This window comes from Ambystoma mexicanum, chromosome 2q, assembly GCF_040938575.1.
Source record: "Ambystoma mexicanum isolate Mex_15411 chromosome 2q, UKY_AmexF1_1, whole genome shotgun sequence".
NCBI classification, from domain to species: domain Eukaryota; kingdom Metazoa; phylum Chordata; class Amphibia; order Caudata; family Ambystomatidae; genus Ambystoma; species Ambystoma mexicanum.
Window position 1 is genome coordinate 1,085,841,940 of NC_090924.1, and position 14,994 is coordinate 1,085,856,933.

A 14,994-nucleotide genomic window follows, 5' to 3' on the forward strand; every position below is an offset into this window, starting at 1 on the left:
TTATTTCCAAACAGAGGTTAGCTCTTAACGTTAGATGGCACTCCAACAAGTTAATTAAAAAGGGAGGGAAAAGGCAAAAGAAGTGAAAACAGCAAGGCAAAACACTTTTCAGAGATTCACAGTGAGTGTAGAAAGGCAGTCTATTGAGGAGCAAGGAAGTTCGGTTGCCAGGCCCACTCTAGGGAAAGCCAGGCAAAAAGATGCCCAAGATCACACAATGTCACATGGCTTTACAGGTGAGTAGAAAAGGTTTTGCCAAGTTTAGAAAAGTTTAGTTAGGGTGTCCCAGGCTTACCCAGGGTCGAGAGCCGAGGGCTAAATCTACCCCGTACAATCGGTGGCAAGGGAAGCCGGGCGGAACACGGTACCTTTAAAATGGAAAGGATCCTCCAGCGGTGGCAGTTGTTCCTGGTAGTGGTTGCAAGTCGCGGCGTCGTCCAGAGGAGGAGAAGATCTCGTCGTGGAGGAAAGCTGAAGGTCGTTGCACTACCAGGGAAGAAACCAGCCGTGGAGTTTTTTTTCCGGTTAAAAGGATGTTACCCCTCTTTCGCGGTTGAGGTAAAAAGTGGTATCCCGGTTGCCGGGGTGCTTGGCACAGGCAAGGCGGCCACGAGATGCTTCAGGGCGGCGAAAAGAAGGCAGAAACTGGTTGTCCCCACCAGTCAAGGGAAGAAGACTCTCCAGGCGGGAGATCTCCTCTGTCGTTGGGAAAAGTGGTGAGACGGTTCCGCAGGGCTCCACTGGTGGTGTCATCTTGGCAGGTCGGCTCGGCTTCTCCCTCTTCGGCTTCTTAGGTCCTGTGGCGACTTCTGAAGAACCAGTCCCAAAAACCCTGCTTTTATGCAGCAAACCCCCATTCATACAGCCTAGCTGTCACTCAAACATGCTAAGTGCTGAGCAGGGTGGCTCATCACTTGGGCCAATCACACCAGAGTGCGACATGAGTTGGCAAGGCAACGCAGTCCAGGATGCCTAAACCCCCTCCCGCACCCCCTGTGGTACCCAGACAGAATGGCACCACTTTGGAAGGCTTCTGTGCAGAAGCCCGCCAAAAGTGGAACAAAGGCTCGACTCGGGTTCAGGGTTACTGAAGTGAACCTAGACGCCATTTTGGCGGCAAGTTCTGGCAAAAAATCCCAACCGGTGAATTTATATTAAATAAATAAACCGGCGGTATCTTTAACATTGCACCAAAAAGTGGTGCATTAAAATCAATGGGAAAACCCATTGGGAAATATTCCGGTGGAATATTTCCGTGGTATCCACTGCCACCAGCCAGAAACTCGGCGAGGGGGGGCGGGACAGTACCCCCTCGACAACAGACCCAGGGGCAATCTAATTGCCCCTACCAGTACTTCCACAGTATGATGGTTTGTACTGGTTAAGTTCCTAAGTTAAGACTAGTAAAGTCAATGGTGACTTTACAGACCCAGGGAGACAGTAGTCAGTCCCAGGGTGTGGAGTCTATGTTTGGGGGTCTCTATGACACCCCTGTGTTACTGCACTGAGGGTGCTGTGTAACACACATTCAAAAACCAATGATAGCCTATGGGGAAAAAATACCCAATTGCCCATAAGCACATAGCAAGTCACAGAAACACAATCAAGTCATGCCCAAGAGTGAGGGTAAGAGAGTCTCACTCTTGGCAGGAGAAAAAAATAAACCCCAAAAAATCCAGCAAAGCTGCTGGGGGACTCACTAGGTTGGGAAATTCAGCCTAAACAGAGAATTCTCCCTAACATCTACACAAAAGATTCAAAAGATCTACAATATAAATCCTTATGAAACAATCTTGTGTACAAACCTGCTGTCGAGCCTCCTAAGTCGTGTCCCTGTAAACACACTGCTAAACAGTGCAGGCACACAGAGGCTCCCCACACTTGAAACATATATAGCGTGGAATCTGGCAAAACACCCCACTCCCCACTTTGTTTTTAAATACTGTATACTTTGAAGTGATATCTATTTAAATTACATTAAACATTATTGTCGGGTACAAATCACCACTTATTGCTGGCATATGTTTTTTTTATTTTTCTGTTAGGTTAAGGCAAATACAAATTCTATGATGAAACCAAAATATGGATAACCTTGTTCTATTTTCCATGAGTAGGTGGGATACACATTGGTTCCAAAAGCATGTTTTTTAAATTAGATTTTACATTTTCTACAGTGATGGCAGTAATGAATGCTAAAATATAATAATGAAATATTAAAAAATGCAATTTAAATATTTTTGGTAATCATCAGTTTTCACACAAAATGAACAAACTAAGTTGTGGTTAGACATATAAAAGCATCATTGCCAAACTACATTTTAACATCATTATTGTCAAGAAAAGCAAGCTCTGCATGTCAGAATGCACTTTTGTAGCTTTACTTCATTTTGGAGCAATCTGATTTCTTGGCTGGGAGGCTGCTTCATCAACTCTACTCCCATTCTCTTCTTTATAAACTTCAATAAGTTGTATAAACTCTAAAAGATGCAATAACTCATATAAAAATATTTAAATATAAAAATACTAAACTGGTTTAATACATACTTTTAAATACAACCATGCAGTATCTGTACAAAATGAGAATCTTCACTCAGATGAAACATATTTCCCTGTAAAAAGTTTATAGGCAAAAAGGCATTTAAAGTTTGAAATGTAAATGGACAGTTCTGCTGCAATAGCTAATTGTATCCATGTCTTTCAGGCACATTTCGGTCACTAGGAGTCATCTGGACACTTAGTTTCATCAGCAGTTTTACCACAAGTCCGGCCTATGAATTAAAAGAAAACAGTATTATTTGATCAATAGGAACAGTTTAACATACTCTTATACATGTTTGATGTGACTAGTGCCCAAATGGTGAAATAATGTTTTGGAAAGCCATATTTCAAATAAGTATCAAGTAACCTGAAGAAAATTAAGACAACTAGAGAAAGAGGTTAACATTAGTCATAAGTAACATGTTTTCATTTAAGTCTGCACTGTATTATACAGAAGGATCCAACGTTTACCAAAACAGAAAATAACTGATTGACAAGAAGTGACCTTCAAATGTTGCCCAGGGAGGAAATCAAGTTAGTAATGTTCAAATGCAGAATCTTTTATGCTTCACTTTTAACTTTAGGTCTTTGAGTCGAGACGTTTCTTACAGGACGTACCCAATAAAGTGATAGTGCTCAGTAGACGTTTTGAAATCAGAACTCACTAATAACAAGGATGTGACTGCTTGTGTTCTTTCTGTCCCTCCCAGCACCCCACCCCCCGCCAAATGCACCACTGTGTATATTCTCTATCCAGCTATAATCCCCTCATATTTGGAGTCATGAGAATAACTGTTGATGGGATTCTAGAGATGACAGCAGCTTAATTGCAAAGCTCCAACCGTCTGCATATGACAGATCCTTTCAAGGTATGGAATTTGGGGGACATGACAGAAAAGGAGGGCCTCTGGGAATAGCATTACCAAGCTAAAATACATAAATAGGGATAATCAATAGAGTCAAATTGGTGATGCCGAAATAACCCTGAAGCCCTCCAAGCGCCCCGAGGATAAACTGATGCCCACCATGGATTAATTACAGCTTTTCATGAATAGGCTCAGGGAGTGTATTATGGAGATGAAAGTTGATCAAAAAGGGATGAAAGATTAACACTTTACCCGGAGACTGACTACTACGTATCTTCAGATGGATTTTTCCAATAGATCTTAAAACAGGCTATCCAACCGACAATAAGTTGAGAAAGCACAGCAAATATCAACCAGCAGACACCCACTCTCAGTAGCACTGAGCAGGCAAACTCATCAGACTTGTAATGCAAATGCCATGTACCTTCATACAAATCAGCCATGGACTATGGCAGAGCAGACTAATTTAGTCAGTGTCCAAGCAACCATTTAACTGAAATGGGACCAATGCTCTCGTGAATATGCCACAGGCCAGTTAATGTGTAGGCCAAGGAGTACAGGATATCAAAATCATTTAGGTCACTCTCCCCATGCCCTTTTAACTAAACAAACAGCATGAACCCTCAATAACAGAAACAACAGTCAAACAAAAGAACAATCTTGAATCCAAAGGTTCCCCATTGCTTACCTACTCCCTTCCCCACTAAAAGACTCGCATCTTCATTTCTCACCACCTTTTACTAGTTACACAATCAATTCTCGCACTTGGCAGGGAACTACCTACAAGCACCATACTAATGGAGCAACACCATTCCGAGTCATCACTTCTCTAACCGCATCCCAACCCCAACACTAACGGCCAACAATTCCTTCACAGTGCCAACTTAAATTTATCAATCTCAGGATCTCTCTTCTGCATTAAATGCACACCCAAGGATTCTCAGCCAATACCCACCTAGAATCACACAGATATGCAGCACGTGTGTAATTTAGGCTGTGTGAGCAATCAGAGGATTCAGTTAATTCTCACCAGGGGGAGCCTTCCCCTTGTAAGGCTACGGAGGTTTATTTATGTATATACAGGAGGAACAATGCTCTTTTCATCACAAACCAACGTACAATAGATAAGAAATCAGATTTGATGGGAAGTAGTGAGCTTCTTACAAAGGAGTGAGTTTGAGGGACATTCTGACCAGGTTAAGGAGGGGCGTCAATGGAACAGTCGCCTGGAACAATACATAAGCAGATCTCTGCTTATGTATTGTTCCAGGCGACTGTTCCATTGACATGTATGTACATGTACTAAGGAAAATGAACATTGGACATTTTTAAGTGCAGGTAGACAGTACGGCCAGCTGTGCTCGGGATGTGACCATGACCTAGAACAAGCTCATTTGAACGTTTGCCTGTCGGTTCCCCCTATCGCACAAGGAATCCATCACCTTACACCTCATCTACAGACCACCTCACAGGAGTGACTCTTTCATTGCAGACATCTCCAATTACTCTGCACGGCCAAATTAGCACATTCAAATAATGCCTTTCTCATTGACTTTAACATCCTGAGTCACAGGCTGATAACCACACTAGTACCATGCTTTTCGCACTGACCGCTTGCATGGACATTAAGCAAATTACGCTCTCCTCCACGCACAACAAAGGCAACACCCGATACTTAGTCTTCACATCATCCCCCCTGCATCACCTGTGCAGACCGTATCCCACTTGACTGGTCGGACCATGCCGCCATCCCATTATCAGTCACCCACTCGACTACGGCTCACAAATGTCAGGCTAAACGCCCCCTCAATCAACACGGCTTATTCAAAACCTTCCCGGTCAATAAGCGAGAAGTAAACTCTGCAGACTTCCCCACCACAGGGAATGCCTCGGGCCTCCAGGAATTATTCAGCAACTCTGCTATGAAACTGGTGGACCCTCATACCCCCCCAAAAATCCAGTCGGGCTAAGACCAAACCATCCATCTCATGGTACATACCAGAGCTAGCCTCCAACAAACTCTCAATCAGAGCCCTAGAGACACGATGGCGCAAAAACCATACCTCAGGAGACCTCGGCAACCTCAAATCTCTGCGCGCAAACTGTTCTGATTCTGATTACAGAGGGCAAAGCTGCTTACTACTCCACGCCATTGCAGCAGCCTCTAAAAGGAGCAAAGCCCTCTTTGTAGTAGTAAAACATTGCACCAAAGCCTCACCTGACCCCGAGGTACCAGCAACTCAGGAGAAATACGACAGGAGAACTAGTTACTTACAAACTGGTAAAGTTCTTTCGACTGGATGTTCCTCCAACGTATTCCGCATCTTTGACATGTAATGTCCACAGCCGTGCTACTTCGTACATTTTTCGGCAGAGGGCGTCCTGCGTCGATGGCGTCGGGTCGATGTCCCGCGAAGGCCTTCGTTGGGGGTGACGTCACTGGATGTTATAAATAAGACGCACAGTGCCCGTAGCCTCAGTTTATGTTTTTTCCCCCATAACGTGTGAAATGCTCGTACACAATGCCTGCTTGACTGCACATAGCCGTGAGGGAACGCAAGCTGCAATAGCATAGGAAATTCTTCAGAGGGGCAGGCTGGGCGGGCGATGTGGAATACATTGGAGCAACATTGAGTCGAAAGAACATTACCAGTTGGTAAGTAACTAGTTCTTCAAATGAATTGTGTCCTCCAACGTATTCCACAGCTTTGACAGACTCCCAAAGCAGCATCAGTGAATGGAGGCGGGAGAAGAATTTAGAATACCCAATCAGATGGCATAATAAAGCACCGATTTACCAAAGGCCATATCTTGACCATGGAGTGTATCCAGGGAGTAATGCTTGACAAAGGTGTGGATGGAAGACCATGTTGCGCAACACAAATATACTTAATATGAACTCCCCGCTGCAGGGCTGTGGATGTAGCCACGCCCATAGTGAAGGGAGCTCGCATCACCTCACAAGGGTCCTTGCCCGCCAATCTGTAACATTCAGTAATGAGGATAATCCTCCTGGACAAGGTCTGTTTGGTAACAGCCTGGCCCAATTGGTGTCCAGTGTATCCCACAAAATGTTGGTCGTCCATTTTGACCCTGGACAATCTAGAAATATAAAAGCTTGAAGCTCTCCTAGCGTCCAACCTATGGAGTCGCTCCTCTTCCTTTCCAGGATGAGGGAGAGGATAGAAAGCAGGAAGTACCACTTTCTGGCTCAGATGAAACTCAGATACTACCCCAGGTGGAAAGCATGGGTGTACCTTGAGTACAACCCTATCCTTGTGGAACACAGTAAAGGGTGGCTTAGATGAAAGTTCCTGCAATTCCCTCACTCTGCGAGCAGATGTACCTGCAGCCAAGAAAACCGTCTTGAAAGACAACAGTCTCAAAGGACAAGAGTGCAGAGGTTCAAACGGAGCACCCATCAGGAATTTCAAGACTAAATTCAGATCCCAAACCGGCACCTGAAAAGGGGACGGCGGGAACATATTAGTTTGCCATTTTAGAAATTGGGAAATCAAAGGAATCTTAAAATACGAACATTCCTCAGACAAGCTCTTGAAAATAGACAGCGCCGCCAGGTAACCTTTAATGGTACCTACTTGAAGACCCCTGTGGGCCAAAGAAAGCAAGAAAGAACCATCGGAATGGAACACTGAAAAGGATCCAACATTGTTTCCTCTGCACCAGTCGCAAAACTTACATCAACTGTACAGGGATTTGGTCGCCGGCCGCCTGGACGAAAGCAACACCTCCGGCACGTCATCCGGGAGGTCCAAGCGTGAAGGTTGAGAGTCTTGACCTCTGGATGGAGAACCCAACCCTCCTCACGCGAGAGAAGGTCTTCTCTCTGTGGGGAAGATGGTGTGGATGACAGATGGACAATTCTAGACGGTCCGGATACCACGCTCTCCTGGCCCAATCTGGAGCAATGAGGATCAAGTGGGAACCGAACCACGGCAACCTCCTTAGCACCTCAAGAATGACGAGGACCGGAGGAAACGCGTATAGAAGTGGGACTGACCAATTTACGACAAACGCGTCCCCTAAGGCTCCTCTCGGAGGAAATTCCCTTCAGCAAAATCTCTCGCACTTCCGGTTGGCACCGGCCGCAAACAGATCCACTTGAGGGGTTCCCCAAAGGGCGAAGATCTCCTGAAGGACTTCCTGAGCCAAATCCCACTCGTGGGAGACCGTGCTCTGCCTGCTCAGAGCGTCCACCGCCGCATTCTCCTTTCCGGCCAGATGAACTGCAGAGAGAGAGATTCCTTGCTGTACCGCCCAGAACCAGAGCTGCATCGCCTCTCTGCACAGCAGGAGCCACTCTACCCCCTCCTTCTTTGTTTAGGTAATGCATAGCCACTGTGTTGTCCGTCATGATCAGGACACTCTTCCCCCACACAGACAGCAGAAAAGCCTTCAGGGCTAGCCTGATGGCCATCAGCTCCAAAAGATTTATGTGGAGTTTGGACTTTGATAAAGACCAACGACCACTGGCTGTCAGCTCATTGGCGTGAGCTCCCCATCCTGTGAGGGAAGCGTCCATCACCACCGTCACCTCTGGCCACGGTTGCCAAAAGGGCTCCCCCTTCATCAGATTCCCTTCGCTGGCCCACCACACAAGATCCTGCAAGATAGAGTGGAATCTGAATGGGATTCGACATCTTCCCTGAGAATTGCGACCACTGCATCTTGAGAGCCCGTTGAAGGGATCTCATTCTCAGTCTGGCCTCTAGCACCAGAAAAATGCAGGATAGCATGAGGCCGAGCAACCTTAAGAATTCAAAAGCCGGAAGACTCTGGGCCTGTTGGACTTTGTTGACCATCTGTACAATGTGATGAGCCCTCACCTTGGGAGGCGAGCACTTCCCCACGTCTGGTTGCCCCCAGGAGACCTAGGGTTACCAATCCCAGGTTCCTTAACAAATAATTTTACAAAGGTAGCGGGCGCCCCTCTCTCGCAAGAACAGACATGATAACCTGTTCAGTGGTTATTAACCACTTGAGAGTTCGCAGCCACTGCTTTTACTCACTGTGCCTTTCACAGATGGGAAATATCCATTTGCATATCAGTCTTTGTCCTGCCCAGGGGCAGTCCAGCACCGAAATACAATGTTCAAGGAACCTGGGATTGGTAACCCTAGGTCTCCTGGGGGCAACCAGACGTGGTCTCCCTCTCACTGTGCTTAGAGAGGCATCAGCTTCACCTCACTGATGATCCCCAACAAGGGTGAAACACGTGTATGGGGTTGCTGGTGGTACTCTCGTTCAGGTTGGAATTGCCATTGCATTTCGGTGCTGGACTGCCCCTGGGCAGGACAAAGACTGATATGCAAATGGTTATTTCCCATCTGTGAAAGGCACAGTGAGTAAAAGCAGTGGCTGCGAACTCTCAAGTGGTTAATAACCACTGAACAGGTTATCAGGCCTTGTTCTGTCGAGAGAGGGGCGCCCGCTACCTTTGCAAACTAAATTTCAAGGAACCTGGGATTGGTAACCCTAGGTCTCCTGGGGGCAACCAGACGTGGTCTCCCTCTCACTGTGCTTAGAGAGGCATCAGCTTCACCTCACTGATGATCCCCAACAAGGGTGAAACACGTGTATGGGGTTGCTGGTGGTACTCTCGTTCAGGTTGGAATTGCCATTGCATTTCGGTGCTGGACTGCCCCTGGGCAGGACAAAGACTGATATGCAAATGGATATTTCCCATCTGTGAAAGGCACAGTGAGTAAAAGCAGTGGCTGCGAACTCTCAAGTGGTTAATAACCACGGACAGGTTATCAGGCCTTGTTCTGTCGAGAGAGGGGCGCCCGCTACCTTTGCAAACTAAATTTCAAGGAACCTGGGATTGGTAACCCTAGGTCTCCTGGGGGCAACCAGACGTGGTCTCCCTCTCACTGTGCTTAGAGAGGCATCAGCTTCACCTCACTGATGATCCCCAACAAGGGTGAAACACGTGTATGGGGTTGCTGGTGGTACTCTCGTTCAGGTTGGAATTGCCATTGCATTTCGGTGCTGGACTGCCCCTGGGCAGGACAAAGACTGATATGCAAATGGATATTTCCCATCTGTGAAAGGCACAGTGAGTAAAAGCAGTGGCTGCGAACTCTCAAGTGGTTAATAACCACTGAACAGGTTATCAGGCCTTGTTCTGTCGAGAGAGGGGCGCCCGCTACCTTTGCAAACTAAACTCCTATAGGAGGATTCAGCATGAGCCCCAGGCTCCGGCCTACCAAACTCCATCTCTCTCTGGAGAAGTTTCAAGGCCACTGGCATCATGTACAGACTGACGCAGATATTCCAACTGACTGCCCTCAGAAAAGACCATGTCAGGAGCCTCAGGTGCTACACCAGGATTTTCAAAGGGCTCCAACTCCACCTAAGATCTCTCCTCATCCTTATAAATGTCCGGCAGAGAATGAAATAACTCCTTCCTAGGGACAGGAGTGGTCCTGGAGACAAGAACAGGCCTCACAGTCTTAGACAGAGACTTTCTCGGTGGATCTACAGTTACAGGGGCTTCCAATGGCAGTGTAGAGGAGGTCCCAAATATAGCCTGCTCTCCCGCCACCCATTTTGTAGTACCAGGAACGTTCACACCGAGATATGTGACGTATGATGAGCAAATAAGCCAGCAGAGAGCCGCGTTAGGGCTCTGCTCAGTGCCCATCAGAAGAGCAATACCTATTGAAGTGCCAATAACCAGACAACCATGGACAGTAAGATATCCATTGAGACAACCCTACCAGCAAATGAGACGAGACGAAGAATGCTTAAACACTGTCCCAGAAGAAACCCAAAAGGCCTTAATTGAAGACGAATGGTGATGTCACGAGGGCCCAGACAGACTCACAGATGAAAGAAACGACAACCAAATGATGACACAGAGACGAAACGCCATGAATAATGATGATCTTAGAAGGAGAGACGATGTTGAAATATAAAGAAACTTAACCCGTAAAGCAGGATGAGGACATTCAACCAGCTAACGCCTGTACATATGCTTGTAACTGCAAGAAGCTAAGAAAACAGTGCGGCTTGCTATGCTTAGTAGAAGAATAGAGCGGCAAGCTTCAACAATATATCTACCTCAACTAAGCACACTATATAAGTGCGAGTCCACTTTTAACAAAAGCAGAACTAACCCAGGTTATTAAGGGTCAAACAGGACATGATTCCTATTCCAGCTAAAACAAGAAAAAAGATGGCGGAATCGAAACTCAGCAAGAAGCAGCTCATGCCTGGGAAATCGAGGTCAAACCAAGAGAAGGAGGCGGACAGTAACTTCAGAGAATTGAAACTTAAGAGCAGAGCAGCCTGCCCCGTGAAGGTCGAGATAAGGAGGCCCAGGCAGGTGGCAGGCCGAAGTGAGAATTAAATGCACAAATAGAAGGAAAACGAAGCAGATTCACGGTGTGCTAAAACGTGACCAGCCAAGCGCGAAGAGGCACCAACGTCTGATGTCACCCAAAACAGGTGATACCATAACTTTTCCTGACAAGAAGCTACAGTTTCGAGGCCGACCACAGCCAACTAATTGACACATGGCCATTCGAGTACTGATTGATGGAAGGGAGGCTGGGTGAATATTGGGGCATACTGCACCTGGTTGACCATTCTGCGTTCTGCTAATTAAAGTGGAGATTTATGCTTGGGGTTGTAACCAACCCAATCACAATGGGCCAAATAATCATGTTAGAGGGAAGGGCGTAGACGCCCACCTGATAAGGGTTAACCAATCCTCTCACTCCGTTACCATATACTGATATAGCACCTATACTTAAGTTACCTTTTCCAACCAATAGAATTGCATGACAAATTTATGAGCGTTACACGTCAATGATGACAAATTTTGGGTATAACTGTTCCTGTATGAATGAAGATTGTTGGGAGTTGAAGTGAGACGTGCTATCGCATCACTGTTGATTTCCATGTTTCCCCGTGTTTTGTACTTGTCATTAAACTGACTCCCCTTTGCCAAACCATTGAGTTGTCCTTATTGATTGGTGTTGGAGTAAGAAATCCTGCACTCCTTCCACCTCAAGGTGCAGCTATCTCGTCTTAAAGTACTTGAGAGCGAGCTCTGACTCTATGGGCCAGTCAGGAATCACTCCCTCTCCCGTACACTTGGTAGCAGAGGATGGTTGGAGACCATCGATTATTGATTATTGATTAAAATAAGACACCTATTGACCGTCGACAAAGTAACTCTAGGTCTTCGGCAATATCACAAGTCCTTCGCCATTCAACTGAGTAGACTGTGAAGCTCCCCGTAGACAATGGTTGCATAATTAACCCAAGACTGCAGTCAGGGCCTGAAGGGACCGTTTAACAAAGATATCCCTTCCCATTCCTACGGGCAGCTGATCAGACGAAAACCAGAAGGAGGCAGTGACGGAGGCGGTGATCCCGAGGGTCCAGAGACGAACGATGCGAACAGTGAGTGAACCAAAAATGTAGTGCTTTGGCAAACGACGTACGCCTTAGATCAAGTAAAGGGTGTAACGCTCACCTGATTCGCGCAGAGGCGCCGGTCTTGACTGGGTGAATGCCGTATCTTCAAAGGTGATGTGTAACACACGGTTGGCTCTTTGGGCTGGACCTCTGTGCACTGTATGTCTGACTCGAAGAGTAAGATGTCTGCAGATAGAAAATATGGGATTAATGAACTGGGGTTATTGGGTGCCTCTCTCCTCTTCCCTTTCTCTTCTCCTGTAGAACCCCAAAGGTTAACGCCCTCACCTTAGGTAAGTGAACGTTGAGCTCTCCATCTGCCTCGGGGCAGGGTACCGTAACCAGTTTCTTCACTGGATAAGGGTGCAGGCCTCTTGACCTCAGAGGACTGCTGTCCGTCGTTAACTGTACGAACGGTAAGTTCTGGGCACTTCAAATGTCTTAAAAGTCTTTTGTAATGATATCTCTTGTTTTGCAGGGTTCAGGCGATGGCGGATGGCGGGCTGATGAGAGTTGAGGATCGAACCCGCGTGAGGAATAGAAGCGCCTGGAAGCACGTAAGTAAGCGCTTGTAGCCTGCTTCACGATGCGCACTAACTGTCCCTTTTATCTTGCAGGTACAAGTTCGGAGCTTTAGAGAAGCTGAAGGGTGCTGGAATACCCACTGGATTCGGCGTGGGAAGGAGTAATGGCACGTGAGTAATAAAGTTGCCCAATGTCTTTAAACGCACCTTCTTTTGTCTTTCAGATGCGGGATGCAGCGCCGAAGGCCTCCGGAGTGTGCGAAGAGCTGGTAAGCTTTTGTCTTTCAGATGCCGGAATGCAGTGCGAAGACCTCCGGAGCATGCGAAGAGTAGGTAAGCCTTTGTCTTTCAGATGCCGGAATGCAGCGCGAGGCGTTGGTGACAGCCGATGGACCAGGTAAGAGATGCGCTGCCACTGAAGACCGTAGTGCTAACCTGTTCTTTCTTTGTCTTTACAGGTGCTGCTGAAGACTGGATTCCAGGATGGTAAGCCTTTGTTCCCTTAGGCCCAGGATCAGAAGCAGAAGACACGATGAGCGTTCTGCTGCAGAGAATGCAGAATAACACAAAGCAAGATTCATCCATCGGGTGTGGTTTAAATAGCCTCCTGTAGTGCTTAGGTGTCTCCTTCCACAGCCACGCCTAGGTAAGAAAAGAGTTCCTGCTTTCCAGAAGAGTTCCAGTGTTCTGAACCTAGGGAGTGGCTCCTGCCCCACCCAACAGGAAAAGTAGTCCCAAACAGAAGAGGATCAGGGGTTCAACTGGTAGGTAAGTAAGCAGCATGGTCTGCTGCAGGTAAGTCCACCCAAGCATTATGAGCCCGGCGCTTCCAGCGCTGGGACTGGGCATCTTTATGAGCCTGGTGCCACTAGCGCCAGGACAGGGTCCAAAAGGTCCCAATTGGGGCTGGCTGTCACTCGGAACCGGGGTTATGGGTCTGCTTCCAAGGGAGTCGGGCAAGTCCTGATCTTTTGGAAGCAGAGATCATGACAAAGGGAAAAGGTAATGGAGGGAGGAGGAAAAAAAACAAAATAGTCAGAAGTAGCTAAGACTGTATTTATATAAAGGGATAATGACTCGAGAATAATTTAATAAATAGAGAATACCAGGGTGGACACCCGAGAAGAGAGAGGATACCAGGGCGGACACCTGAGATGTAAGAGGATACGCCTTATTCCTGCGCTTTAATATAGCGGTCAGAAGAAACGTGAAACCAGAGTCCCACGTAATGGGGAACAATTAGGCTACCACCACATTTAAAGACGTCGTGAATGGGGTTCGTTTAGACTCCATGTAGGAGTAATGATTAGAGGCAGAAATATTTGTGTCCAGCTGGTGTCTGTCTACTCTGTTAAGTGTCTGTCCTATATGTTTTGTGCGACATCATCTGTGAAATTTTTATTAAGAAAACTGGTTGAACGATTGAATGATTCGATAGCTGAAACAGAATCGCACATGAATTTATGTTTTGAGCAAAGTGGTGATATAAGAAATTTTTGGTGGAAAATTTGGATTGGAGCTTGCAGTGTTTGGTGCTCGCTCATATTGTTACAAGGTGTTTTAATCACACGAAGGTATTAACAAGTGTTGTATAAGAGGAAAGAGAACAGATTTAAACATGGAAGACATAACTCCATTAGCACACTTATGCAAACAGTTGCCGAAACACGCACCCAAGCTGAAGAAGTATAGGACAGAGTGGGTTAAAGGTACTGCCCACAAGATGTTTATGCCATGGCCACAAAATGGGTCTTTATCCAAAGCCGTCTTACAGCACATGACAACATATTTGCATGCCACATCTACAGGCAATAAGCTAGAGAAACGCCTTGCTGTTCTAGATCTCTGGAAGATGTTTGAGCAGACAAATGAGGAAGAGCCGCCAGCAGATTGGATACTAAATGTATGCACAGAGGGGGGTGAGACGCCTACCGCGCCACCTGCCCTGCCTGAAACAGAAACCGAAGAAAGTAAGGCTGAGGGACTCTACCCATTAAGACAGCTTAAAGCAGCCACAGAGTACAGCAACCCCGCATATGAGTCACCTACATATAGTAGTGATGAAAATAAAGGGAAGGATAAGGACAAGAATCTTACTTCCACAGTGCCGAGCGACAAGGGGAGACCCGATGATGAAGGACAGGATCAGGCACAGACAATTGCATCTCCCGACAAGGAGAGAGAGGGAAAGAAGTGGAAAGGAAGTGAAGACAGAACTGATGAGATGGCATTCGCAAAAGACGAATGGATGGGAGGATAAATCTTATTGAAACTCGATGGGAAAGGAAGTGATGACGTGAGACCTAAAGAGAGGTTAGATGAGGCACAGAGAAAGGAGAAAGAGAAGGAGCTAAGGAATGAAAGGATAAGGAGGAAAGATAGGATAAGGCGAGAACAGCTATACCGCGAAGAACAAGAAAAACAGCTCGATCGCAAACCGAGAGCAGCCTACGATCAAGACAGACAGAAACAGCAAAGGTTAGAAGAGGAGAAAAGGGTATGTGAAAAAAGGATAAGGAGACGAAGAGAGGAGGAAATTCAAAAGGCAGGTGAACATAGAAATGAAAAGAGAAGGCAATAAGATAGGGTCAGAGAAGAGGAGAGGAAGCACAAAG

The 14,994-nt window shown here is 46.6% G+C and overlaps 1 protein-coding gene across 1 annotated transcript in view; it reads right to left on the reverse strand.

The window, feature by feature from the left end:
• Positions 1 to 2,008: 2,008 nt before the first annotated feature.
• The window catches only part of KRIT1 (KRIT1 ankyrin repeat containing), a 1,383,280-nt gene continuing 1,370,294 nt past the window's right edge, over positions 2,009 to 14,994 (reverse strand). The window contains exon 17 of the mRNA XM_069648434.1: positions 2,009 to 2,768. Coding sequence (XP_069504535.1) covers positions 2,679 to 2,768 — 90 coding nt within the window. The 3' untranslated portion in view covers positions 2,009 to 2,678. The remainder of the gene's footprint in view (positions 2,769 to 14,994) is intronic.